Raw genomic sequence first — 12,911 nt, 5'->3', positions numbered from 1 at the left:
TCATAAAACTGCAACTATTCTCTCTACCAAACCGCCACTTATTGACAAAAAACTGTCATGTAATAATAATTTAATAATTTTTAAGTTATGTATGAATCATAATTTAGTTGCGTGAATATGAATCATCCCTAATAGATATGTTTTCATTCAGATTGTTTTTTCCATAGTATCCAATTTTAATATAAAATATTGGATGTATTGATGACTGTGTGCATAACAAGAAGCAGACAGGAGTCCACATGGGTTAATTTAATTTATACATTACATTGGACACAAACAAAACAGGCAACGGCCTTGACAAAATCTCAGTTCATACATAAATGTAGAAAAGAAAAAAAGTCACCTTGATAGTAATCATAATAATACTGCATAGAATTTTGGACATTAGCACAGTGGGTAAGAAAGGAAGGTGAAGTAGGGAGGTGGGAAAGATACAAAAAATATGTATATCTGTATAAATATAAATTCACGATTAATATACATTACATATGCTCCTTGGGGGGGTACAAATACATACATGACATACATTAAAAAAACAACAACAGTCAACGATTGTCAGTCATCACTTTGTAACCCTAAAGAAAATACTCACACTTGTTTAAAGCTTTTTGTTGTCCTTTTAAAGGGTCAGAACATCAAACTTTGTTCCCCCAAATGTTTTGGGGGATTACGATAAGGGGAAATTGGTTTGTACGTTTTTTGTTTTTAAACAAAGATATATAGTTTTGCTTTCTGCTCCTCCAACAGTCAAAAAAGAACACAAGAACAAGTGCAGTAACAACAAATATGAAAGGCCACAAAGAGGGGGCAACCCCCCATTGAGAAAACAAAACAAAACTGAAATCAGAGGATTGCCTCAGCCACATTTGATAGTTTGCACAGAAAACAAGAACAAAAAAATGCTTTCGCAAGTACATGATATTTTTTTATAAAATAAGTAACATGGACACACCACATCATCTTGCCAGTCATAAGTGAGGGATTAGTGAAGACACTGGAATACTGATGAGGAAGTTCGATTGCTTCTGCAGATTGTCAACCATCATTCTTAAAATGTTCCAATTAGGATAAAACCGTAGCACTTGACCCGGCTTTGCAAAACGTGTAGAATTACCAGAAATGAGTTGGAAAGTTGTACTGTTACATGAATGAAGTTGTAATCTTTCGACAAACTCGTTAAGTTCCATAAAGTCAAGAATTCAGTTGAGGTATTACAAAGATAGTCGTAGTACTATGACAGTAAAGTTGTAATGATTAGTAAAAGAGCTTTTCTTTGCTTGTAAAATGACACCTGACCAGTATTCACATAATTTATGACTTTATTTTCACAATTTCGACTTTATTTGTATCATATTTTGATTTTGAGAATTTCTAGTTTCTCCTAATTATCTAGATAGGGTGGCCTTTCGACTCCTTGATCATATTGGGCTATCACACAAAACTTGTGATGTTGGGGATAAACCTCACAAGGTTTGCTCAATCCCAAGAACAAACCTTTGTGCCACATCCCCCAAAAAAGAAAAAGCATTTCATTCTCCTCAAACTTGCCGTAAATCCACCTCTCCGAGAGCTTGGCCGTGCTGCGTTCAGGGACCCGCCCCGACGTAGGACGGGGAAGGCCTGGCCATCGACGTTCCACATTCATCATCATCACTTTTAATCCGTCATAAAACAGGTAATGATTAAAACAGGTAAATAATACGAATAAGCAGCATGTTGTAAGTGAAACACACACACACACATACAGTATAACGTATATACTGCAAGTGTATACATTGTAGATAAAGCGATATGTTTGTACATGGCACTTTGTAATACTTTCAAATGAATATTAAGTGTTTAAGGGACACACGTTGTATTGCACTTAAGTCATACGCATGTGTTTGGCTGCATTTTTTTCCTGCGGGGAATTTTCAAGAGGCCTGAAAATGTCAACGTTGTATGTTTCACGATTTTCCGTGTATTTGAAGAAAAACTTGGGACTCTTCCTGTGAAATTTCAATGCAGGCACAAATGGATAAAACGACCATAAAGTAAAGTGAGATTTCAAAGTCAAAAAACTGAGTCGGCCCCTTTTTGAGTCACTTTGGTTCAGTCCAGCTTTCGCGCACAACCTTCCTGTTGAACTTAGCCCACTCCCTCTTCACTTGTGATATTTCAGTGTTACAAAAAACACTTTGTAAAAGACACTTTGGAGTGATTCAGTCATGTAAGACAAAAGGAAGGAATGGAAGAAAGGGACTCCCAACATTCTTACCGGACATTCGTCAAGCGGCAGAACTTTCTTGGTCCCTTGCGAGGAGGGCGTCAGTCCCAGGGTAGTCCATCGGTGACGGGTGATCTAAACGTAGACCGGCTCACATCCTTCCCCTTCTTCCTCGTCGTCTTCGTCCTCGTCCTCTTCCTCGGGGCCGGGCGGCCCCTCTGCGGCCTCCAAAGGCTTGGGGTAGCGAAAGGGGCAGCCGTTGTCGTCGAAGAACCTGCGGAAGGTGAACTCGTAGAAGGCGTGCTCTGGGTGCTTGCCGTGTGGCGAGCACAGGGCGTCCAAGGCCCGGGTGCTGTCCCCGCTGTCGTTCCAGGCCCCGGGGCCGCCCTCCTCCTCCACCGGGTCAAAGTTGGACGTGTCCATGGGGTGCGTGATCTTGGGTCTGTAGGGGGCAGGCTGTTGGCGGAGGTTGCTGGAGAAGTCCACCTTGCTGAAGAAGGGGTGCGTCTTGATCTCTCCAGCGCCATTGGCGCCCAGGCGGTCCTGGGCCGAACAGCAGAGGCGCCCGATGATGTCCACGGCTTCGGGACTCAGCTTGACTTGGGCGGGCACCTGTAGCGTACTCTCCCAGTTGATGACCTGCACGTAAGTCAGATGATCATTTAGAGTGACGATCCTGACCTGCGCTATGTCTGAATCTTGATGTTATCTGAAACCTTAATTTGAGTCTCTGTGGGAGTGGGTGCCAGGAAGGGCGGCTGCCCCACCAACATCTCAAACAAGATCACGCCGACGCTCCACCAGTCACACAGTTGGGTGTAACCTGAAGACACACAGAAGAATCTATCAATCGGCGCCAACGAGATGGCTACTTGGGTTCCGGCGGTCCCACCTTTGCGCAGCAGCACTTCAGGGGCGATGTAGTTGGGCGTGCCCACCAGAGAGTGAGCCAGGCAGCGCTGGTGTTGCCGATTGGCCCGCTGCTCCAGCGTCATCAGCCGGTCGCCGCAGCGGCAGTTGGACACATCGTCCCAGAAGTCGCTGGGCTCCATGCTGTCCTGTCTCGCATGGCTCCCTGGTGGAGTGGGGTCAGGGGGGGTTAAGTAAGTGACTGCATATGCACAAGGTCGAAAGTCAAAACGGTTTCACGTTTCAAGTGAGTCCCACAGTCGTTAACGCAACAGACTGATTAGCTTTGGATCGAATCAAAAGAAGACATTTGCAAACTTCTGCTTTCCTCACCTTTCTGGTAGTACTTGGAGTTGTGGGTCCAGCGGAAGCCAGTGCACAAGCCAAAGTCCGTCAGCTTGATATGCCCGTCTAGGTCGATGAGGATATTGTCGGGCTTGATGTCGCGGTGGATGAAGCCCATCTTGTGGACGCTCTCGATGGCCAGCGTCAGCTCGGCCACGTAGAAGCACGCCAGCGGCTCGGGGAAGACGCCCATGCGGATCAGCAGGCTCATCATGTCGCCGCCGGGGATGTAGTCCATGACAAAGTACAGGCTGTCACGGTCTTGGAAGGAGTAGTAGAGGCGCACCACCCACTCGTTGTCCGCCTCGGCCAGGATGTCGCGCTCGGCCTTCACGTGGGCCACCTTAGAATTGAGACCGAAACAGTTGTCTTCATTCCATTTTGACACGAGACCAACACAACAGTACGAGAGGTCACCTGGTTCCTGTTGAGGACGTCTTTCTTGCGCAGAGTCTTCATGGCGTACAAGGCGCACGTGTCCACTTTGCGCGTCAGGCACACCTCACCAAAAGCGCCGATGCCCAGCGTCTTGATTTTGACGAACATGGACTTGTCCATCTTGGCGCGCCGCAGCCGGTTGTAGTTGGATTCCTTCTGGTTGAGCATTTTCCTCATCTGCCCCTGCTCCGCCTCGGACAGGCCGGCCTGGCAAACAGGAAGAGGAAACGTCGAGAAACGCTCAGAAGTCAACTCCATCCGTAAAGAAAATGAGCCGATCCATCATGTTTTGGTACCACTACGCTGTGATGGAACCGTTTAAGATTAAACCAAAGATTCAAGTTTTGGTATGGTGACAACACTCTGCTTGACCCGGAAAAAAAAAAACGCCTCAGGAGGAGTTTAAAAGGGCAGAGGTCGAAGTCATGGTATGCTCACTATTGCGATAAAGATCTCCTTGTCTAAAACAAACTCCCCGGGGGAGAATTCTCCAGATTTCAAGCCGCAGATTATCTGCTAAGGACTTTGCTGCGGACTGTTATTAACAAATCCTACTTTGGGCATCAAAACCATCACAGTGTTTGTCCCGTTGGATATTGACGTTCAGAATGACTGCTATGTGTGATGTCAAAGCTTGAAGCGTTTGTGTGACTTTTAATATGATAAAAGCTCCCCTTTTTTTTCTTCAATCACACATGGTCGGCCTCCAGCCACTCATAAACTTCAGATTTTACAATCATTGGGTGACTGAGAATGGTACGTTCCGGCTGGGGCCTTTACAGATGAAATGTTTACACCAACCCGTACAGCGAGGCAAGTTTGTTGATTATTAATTCCATTTCAAGTACCGTATTTTCCGGACTATAAGGCGCACCTAAAAACCTAGAATTTTCTCAAAAGCCGACAGTGCGCCTTATAGTCCGGTGCGCCTTATATATGGACCAAATTCCTAAATTTAACCGGGCCCGAGGCATTGTGTTATGAAATCAATCATAAATGGCCTGCTGAAGACTATGAATCATGAATCAAAAAGACTATGGATCATTATTTTGTGATTATAAAGCAATTGGTTGCGTCTGAAGTTGAAATAAAAAAGATAAAATGGCAAATGATTTGGATTAAAAATCTGACATTAATGGTGCGCCTTATAGTCCGGTGCGCCTTATAGTCCGGAAAATACGGTACTTTAATTGGACCGGATTAGACATTTTCCCTTTACCTTGGACATTTCCTGTTCCAGCTGCAGCCTACGGTTGAGCTTCTGCTGGTACGTCTTCATGACGTTCTCGATGTGCTGCTCCATGTAGAACTTGAAGGCGAAGGGTGAGTAGGCCTTGATCCGGGACTCGCGCTTCTCCTCATCACGGCCGTTTTTCCTCACCGGCACGGGCGACGTCTGGATCTGCTTCTTGTCTTTGACCGTTTTCTCAGCCTTGCCGCCTTTTGTCTTCTCCTTAATATGCTGCGATCCGTCGTCCGTGGTTCCGCTACCGCCGCTGCCGCTGTGTGTGCTTCTCGAAGCGGGGCTACTGTGATCCTGAGCCCCACCCATGGCTCCCGCCACCTCCAGGGCCACGGTCTCGCCCGGTGACATGATGAGATTCTTGGGGTAAGGTGGCGGTGGGCAGCGGGGTTCCTGGGGGTGCTCCAGGGTGTAGGTCTCCTCGGGCATGTAAGCCAGCGGTTCTGTCATCTCCTGGGCTTGGGCCGCCATCCAGCTGGGATGGCAAGGTCCCACTGCCGTCTTGGGTTCCGGTCTCATCACCCGAATGCTCTTGACTGGTTGCTGGATGGGTGGAGATGTGACGGCTGTGATGGTGTTGGGAGGACCCAAGGAGGGATCCGGGGGCGCGCTCATGGGCGGCCGAACGCCGTTGGAGGCGGCCGAGCGGCTGTTGAAGGAATTGGCCCTGCTGGGCACACGGACCTCACCCCTGAATGGCCCTTGAGGTTGGGGCTGTCTGGCTTGGGGGGCCCCTTCGGGACCCGGCGGCCCCGCCCAGTGGTGCTCGTACAAGTCCATGTTGAGGCTCGCCCTGGAAGGCGTCATCAAGCTCTGGGGCAGATCGGAAAAGTCCGGGCCCAGAGCTGGCACCCCGCCCGGGGAACGGGACATCATGTGGACCTGATGGGAGGTGGGGCTCGCCTGACGTGGGTGGGTGTGGGAGGCCAGGTACAGATTGGCAGGGTAGCCCCCCGCACCTCCTCCTGGCACGTTCTGGCCCAGGGGCCCTTTAGTTTGCATGTTGACGAAATTGTCTGGGGGCGCCATAGGGGGTGGTGCCATCTTGTTTTGAAAGGAGGCAGTTCTCTTGACTCCATAGCCTGCGGGCTCCATCAAGTGAGGTCTGGGGTGGCCATAGTCATAGTGGGGGCCTGGCACCGGGGCCCCGGGAGGCAGCGGTTGACCAGGGACATTGTAGGTCATCATGGGCCCGTGCTGCTCCATATTAGCGGGATAGCCTTTCTGCTGGGCTCCCGGGGCGTACATGGTGTTAGCCGGGTTAGACTGAGGGGCCATCACTGGCGGATAGTTACCCATGCTGGGCGGTCGACCCATTGGGTTCCCCATGGGGGGACCCTGTGCTGCTCCAGTGGGCGGCATCATGTAGTTCATGACTGGGGGAGCGCTCATGTAGGGTCTGGGCATCTCGCCTTCCGGACCGTACCCGGCCACACCCTCGTACATGGGGTGGTATGGGGGCATGGCACCCGCCCCCTCGCCCGAGGCTTCCAGTTGCGGGCGGTGGTCCATTGAGGGAGGCATGCCAACTTTTCCTAACATCGCAACAAACAATCACAAAAGTATGTTTTACACTTTCCACTTGCAACACGCGGAATGGGTCACAAGTGCATACCTGGTGAAGTCTGCTTGATGACGCGCACAATGAGCTCGTTGCGAGGGTCCAGGTAGCCCATCTTACTAATGTACTCCAGAGCCGCTTCGATGTTCCTGCTTCCCGTTTGCTTCAGTGCCCGGACGGCCATTTCCTGTGGAGCACAAACTAGAACGTGAGGACCTCCACCGCGACCCTTCACATTCATCCATCCTCAACACTTTTTACACTTGCACATATTTAGATCGATTCACTTCTGTGGACACACTTGCATATTTACATCAATACAACTTCCAGAGCACAGAAGGTTCTGGATTGTTTGGGAACAGATAAAAACATTCCTGTCTCAATGCGAGAACTCCCCAAATCAGCACGCAACAGCAACAGACGGGCCGGGAAACACACAAACACCACAAGTGGGTCAAACGGCTCAAGCCGAGACACGTCATTTGTGGTTTGGGAGTCATTTTTCTTCTCTTTTAATGTAGGTCAAGCGCTGAGCTGTCGGTCACAAAAAGCGGAATGCACACAATGATCATTGGCGATAAGCTTTGTTATGGCACATGTGCAACGGTCGTCACAGCCGTGCGGCGCCGAGGGGCGAGGTGCGTCACCGGGGCGGGAAAAACATCGCCCTTTAACAGGATTGCGCTCGGCCTCGATTTTCGCATTTACCTCTGGATTTGACCGCCATTCCTGGATGACATGGAGATAATGCGGACTTTATGCCGCATTTTTAGAAGCACATTCCAGATCTGATAAGTCCAAGGAGAAGGGGCGAAAAAAAGGAAGCCCGCAGAGCCACCCAACAGATTCCGGTGAGGCAGCCAACGCTGCACTAACGGGAGTTTCCTGCTATTAAACGCACCACCCAAAATATTCATGTCTGCTTTCTTTTTAGAAAAAGATGTTGCTAGAACCTCCATTTCAATGAGATGGGAAATTCGGGAGATGTTTACAATTGGAAACGTTTCTGTAGGGAATTCACGGGAATAAACCCGAGTGTGCTCTCAATAGATGGATGGAGAGATTTCCATGAAGTTCTCAACTTGAGAGTTTCCTGGAATTTTGCTCCCCCATCCCACAATGACATTCTCACTCCAGCAGAAGCGTGACGGTATTTAGTCATCCAAGGGGAAAATGTTAGAAATGTCAGGGCCATTTTTCCAAGAATCTGACAAGTCCTGGTAAGCTGGAGAAAACACAATTTGTGTTATTTTATGAAACAATCGCAACTATTTCTGTCAGCTGCTTTCCACTTCCAAGGAATTTCCCGCCTGGTCGCCGAATTGAAAGTGAGATATTTGCGCTTGTGTCGTCTCCTTGTAATGCGCAACGCACGCACACAAGTGTGGTCAAAACAAGACCGATTCAAATTTCTTCATTTTAGATGCGTACAGTTTGGTAAACACTGTTGCCCTGGCAACACACGAGTTGGGGATCAGCTGATGTGACTGTTTGTATTGACTGCTGGCACAACGCACGGTGTTGGCCATTTAACCCTCCATTGCCAAAATATTAGGAACAATTACCAGGACGATGATGTGAAGACGCTCAGAGAGGCGTGAAATGATGCTATCGAAATTGACGGGATGTTGCCGTGGCGACAGATGTTCCCCATGTTCTCCCGACTAGGAAGCAGGAATTCCACATATTTGTGATCTGCGCAGTCCCGATGTGAATGTCACATAAGTCACGTCCCCATCGAAACACGTCAAGTTCACATATTTTCCCCCTACTGGTCAAAGAGGTCGGCCCCCTTCCAGCATATACTATGAACACGCAAACAATAAACAAACCCCAAAAGGTCTCATCCTATGGTTGTTGCACAAACACCACCGACGAGGATTCCATATGCAGGACCCTCACCACACACACACACCTAAATCAAATTGCTCTTTAGAAGACACACTTTTTGTGTACAGTTCCAAGTTCCAAAGCCACTCACGACGCAAAAGACACACACACAGCGAGTTTTTCATGTGCTGTCAATGCGTGGCATACGGCTCCCTCCCACCGTCCTCCCCCCCCTCGCTCCCCCTCTAAAACATTTCCTCCTCAGTGGTTATGCAACCATCCACATTGCGGGCTAATTTGCAGCTGGAGAAGCCCGGCGAGGAAAAGACGACGAGAGATGATAAGACGCACACTTTACAGCAATACACACGCGTTACAAAACTGCACGCACTGAACTAAAAAGACACAAAAGAACCACACACAGGGAAAGAAAAGCTACCCAACACAACACAAACGCACAAAACAACAACGCTGTCACAAGGTGGCAGTGTGTACTCGCTTCTGTTGATATTCTGTTCTACTGTATATACACTGTTCTATATGAAGCATTGTGGTTGTTGCGTAGAGAAGGGAGGTACGAGTACGGGTCAGGGGGAGGGGACGGCTTCGGCGCTGGTGGCGACGACGAGGAACTGATCCGCCCTGCTGCCATTGAATGTCGACTTCCTGCTTTGACAATGGCGACAGCAGCACACGCGGGGCCAGGAAATGGCCTCCATTGTATAATCATAATAATGAAGTGGCTCTCCAATACCTTCTCACAAACTAGCAGCTAGCACTTTTGTCGTCCCACATCTAAATGAAAGTAAAGACATCGTGGCGGGCGTCTCACCTGGTCACAACCGGCGTTGACGAGCTCGTGCAGCATCTGCCGGTTGACCTCGCCGGCGGGGTGGCCAGACCCGGGGCCCGATTCATTGGCGAAGGGCATGAGCGACTTGCGGATCTCGCGCAAGGCGCTCTGGTAATTGTTGAACTTCTGCTGCGGCCGCACGGGCTGCTGCCGACCGGACGCGTCCTTGCCACCCTTGCAGTCGGCGGGGCGGCCGGCGCCCTCGGCCCGCTGGCTGCCCCCGTGCAGGGCCTGGCTCACCAGCTTGGCCGGCTGCTTCAGGCCCTCCTTGATCTCCTGGAGCCTCTGGCGTGTGTTGCCCATGTAGGGCGCTGCCGGGAACGTCTTGGGCCTCATGGCAGCGGGTCAGTCTTCCCGGCCTTGGTGGCTGACCTAAAGAGATAATAAAGGCTCTCCTGTCGTAGATCCGAGATTGGTCTCCCTTGTTTGTTTGTCTGAGGACTCGAGGTAGCGGCGGGGGTTCTACAGGCGCACCATGGTGTGGCTTTCAAGGCTCGGGTTCCATCTTATTCCAGGAATGGCTAACGCTCGCAAGGGTGCAGCTGAGCCAAATCATGCCGCTGCCAATTTGCTCCTGTGGAAGGAAGCAGGACGGTAAGGAGTTAGCGCCTGGTCCGGCGACAGCATAGCACAATTGCACAAGTTCGTGTCACTGCATTGTCGTGCGGCGCGGTCATTGGTGAACATCTGATATTCCCTACAAAAGGTGCCAGACGTTAGACAAAACCAAAAATTTAAATACCGCCGTATAGGGCTGCCTGAACGATTCTCAAAAATAGTCAAATCCCCATTTCCCCCCCAAAATATTGCAACTGTCATTAAATATGTGACTGCTTAAAAATAAATACTGACATAAAGGTGTAGTGCATCAAAGTTGTAATAAGAGTCGAGGGCAAAAGTCTGGTGCTAACATGGGGGGGGGGGTCAGCCAGGGGTGATCTCAGCCTAACCGGGGGGGTCAATCGTAACACACCAGAGTGCCTTGAAAAGCCTCACCCATATCCTCCTTGGTAGCCTCTATTGCTTTGGGCCATTTTGAAGAATGACACCCACCCCCTTTATGGAACAAATGTGTGTGTGTTTATTTCATGTTTGTGTTCAAGTATAATTGACAACCATTACAAATGGTATTTACAGTTTTCAATGAGCCGCAGTACCGGGTCCTTCCGTCTCTGCGGGCTTTCTCACATCTGTTCCCACCACATTTAATCACTGGGAACATCTATTCTTTGTGCACCCTGAAATAAACCCCCCAAAATTTGTCTGCTATGGAAATAGGAATGATGAGCAGCTGAACATTGCCGCTCGAAATATTAACACACTGATCTGAAATAGTCTGCAATACATACCAAGCCCTCAACTACGGACCACGCGCAAACCTATTAGATTAAAAAAATTATATATATATATACACGCAAGGGGCTTAAAAGTCAATTTTCCCCGTATCAAGTAGTGTGATTTAGTTGTTTCCATTATTAGTTAATTAGAAATACATTGAGGTAGACCACTATTTATCCCAATGGTCAGCTTCCAGACTTTCTCATGCACTTCAATACACAAGATGATAAAGGCAGAATAGCAACATTTTCATTCCTGTCATTGAAAAATCACTAAGTGAATTTGAAAATGAATACATTTTCTTTGCTTTTGGGGTTTCCACGTTGAGATAATTTTTTTTTTTTCTAAAATGTCAAGAGTTTAAAAAACAGATCCTTGAGGGACACCCCAAAAAACTGACAGTACACTTAAAAACACTCAATTTATATTACAATAATGGACTGTAATAAAGAAAACTGGAAGGAGCACTAGGTAGTTTTTGCACCTTTCCACGTCTAAAAAGGGGAACGTGCATGTGTCAGGGTACAAAAGTGACACTGACAACACAGTGTACCCCTGAAGGCACCCACAAATATACATTCTAAACACAAACCAGTATTTTAGCCCTACCAACAAGCCAAAGTTCGCAACAACGACGCTCAGTAATTACAAGTTCACAATTACCATTTTTTCCAAGAGAGACTAAAAACAACAGGGTAAGCTAGGTTGCTAACTAGCAGCCCCCCACCCCCGGCCCCTTCACCCAGAACGGTGGAAAATGTGGAAACTCCTGTTCGATTCACTTTCACGTCGCTTGGTTTGCCTCTCAAAAGCAGAATTAAGAGCAACATTTTTCTTCTAAGCAGCGCGAAATCGCCATTTTGTAACATTTTTTGGTAGAGAAGCCCACCACTGGCAACGCCAGTACCCCCCCACCCCCTCCCCAAAAAGTACAGTCCACCTACCATGTGATGGAAAAGGAGCGATTAAATCTGCTTATTTAGAAGTCCTCGACGGGTTTTGGGAGTTCTTGATCGGTCTCAGACGTGACAAAAGGGGGAAGAAGGACAAGAAGTGATGGTAGCAGCCTCCATTTTCTTCAACAGGCTGAAAGTCAAAAGAAAAAAAAAAAAAGTTGGACACTCGCTGCATTGTTAACATTCCACAGGTCACGTGACCACACCGACGCGCGTCACAGCGGGACTGTGCAAAGATAGTCTGTGCAAGGCAAGATGCTCCACTAAAATACCTGTGGATAAATGGAAATGGAAAACATTCGAGCAAAGATTTCAGTACCAAGTGAGACATTTCACTCCTTTCTGTCGCTGTGGTTCCATGTTTATGGTATAACGGACGCCCGCATACTCGCATTCATCTATTCGCAGATTCCTTAACAATTAAGTACGCAAAAGAGGTGCAAAGTTTTAAGCCACCAAGTAGTAGATCCTTATCGCTGTTGCAGTGTTTATTACTATTCGTAGGGAAGGGACGCATACAAGAGAACAATGTAAATACATGAACATGCAGGTATTTTCAGCATTCAACACATCAGTCAATATATAAAAAAATATAGAGCTTTACGACATGGCTATTAGTGTGTTTTCAATTCAAATACTTCATTGTGAAAAGGAGATGTAACACGGCAAGTTTAGCATCTAATGTGCCCCGAGGAAGACTAAACGATACACACAAACGTTGATGTCGACTGTAGAGGTTCAATGTGTAGGAATTAACTCAATAAACGACAACAAATGAAATACAATGATCAATTCGGAAAGTCTGAACAGAAACCTGATTGCTTAGATACATCCAGAAAACAATCATGTCAAAAACAAAGCAAACGTGCTCTGCAATATTAATATGAACCGCTAGATGACGCCAAAACTCTGTCTCAAAAACTGTCCCGTTACTTTTCCCCCCAAGGATGAATGCGTGCAGTTATTCGGGGCCTCATTGAGGGCCACAGCTGGCTTACAAGTTTACAAAATGATAACTTCTCGTTTTAAGTATCCTACAGACACTCAAGGCACACTGGACTTTATAAACTACATTAATCTGGTACAGGTTCAACAGAACTTAAAGCAATAATAGATTCTATGTGGCAGTACTTGACCTGGTACTCCGATTAATATTGCATTTGGGGAATATTAAAGCAAATAAAATAATCAACATATAATTTATCAGCTGCAGACTGGCGGTAACATTGAAA

At 47.7% G+C, this 12,911-nt stretch overlaps 1 protein-coding gene across 1 annotated transcript; it reads right to left on the bottom strand.

The window, feature by feature from the left end:
- Positions 1–234: 234 nt before the first annotated feature.
- On the bottom strand, positions 235–11,875 carry lats2 (large tumor suppressor kinase 2). Its single transcript, XM_061286568.1, has 9 exons — positions 11,668–11,875; positions 9,365–9,959; positions 6,757–6,889; positions 5,118–6,676; positions 3,878–4,105; positions 3,449–3,803; positions 3,099–3,281; positions 2,923–3,029; positions 235–2,845 (listed from the first exon to the last, which is right to left on the bottom strand). The coding sequence occupies exons 2-9, from the start codon at positions 9,719–9,721 to the stop codon at positions 2,342–2,344; spliced, it is 3,426 nt and encodes a 1,141-aa protein (XP_061142552.1). The 5' UTR covers positions 9,722–9,959; positions 11,668–11,875; the 3' UTR covers positions 235–2,341.
- Between the last annotated feature and the right edge of the window lie 1,036 nt (positions 11,876–12,911).

This window comes from Syngnathus typhle, linkage group LG9 (genome assembly GCF_033458585.1).
Source record: "Syngnathus typhle isolate RoL2023-S1 ecotype Sweden linkage group LG9, RoL_Styp_1.0, whole genome shotgun sequence".
In the NCBI taxonomy this organism is placed as follows: domain Eukaryota; kingdom Metazoa; phylum Chordata; class Actinopteri; order Syngnathiformes; family Syngnathidae; genus Syngnathus; species Syngnathus typhle.
The sequence above is the reverse complement of the archived record's forward strand: the minus strand, read 5'-3'. Positions and strand labels throughout refer to the sequence as shown.

What these genes read in the sequence shown, in the direction of transcription:
- lats2 (XM_061286568.1), bottom strand. Translation starts at nt 9,721, where the DNA reads ATGAGGCCCAAGACGTTCCCGGCAGCGCCCTACATGGGCAACACACGC. An exon ending in TCAACGCCGGTTGTGACCAG is followed by an intron (nt 6,890 to 9,364) that starts GTGAGACGCCCG and finishes TGTGCTCCACAG; the next exon opens with GAAATGGCCGTCCGGGCACT. An exon ending in CATCAAGCAGACTTCACCAG is followed by an intron (nt 6,677 to 6,756) that starts GTATGCACTTGT and finishes TTGCGATGTTAG; the next exon opens with GAAAAGTTGGCATGCCTCCC.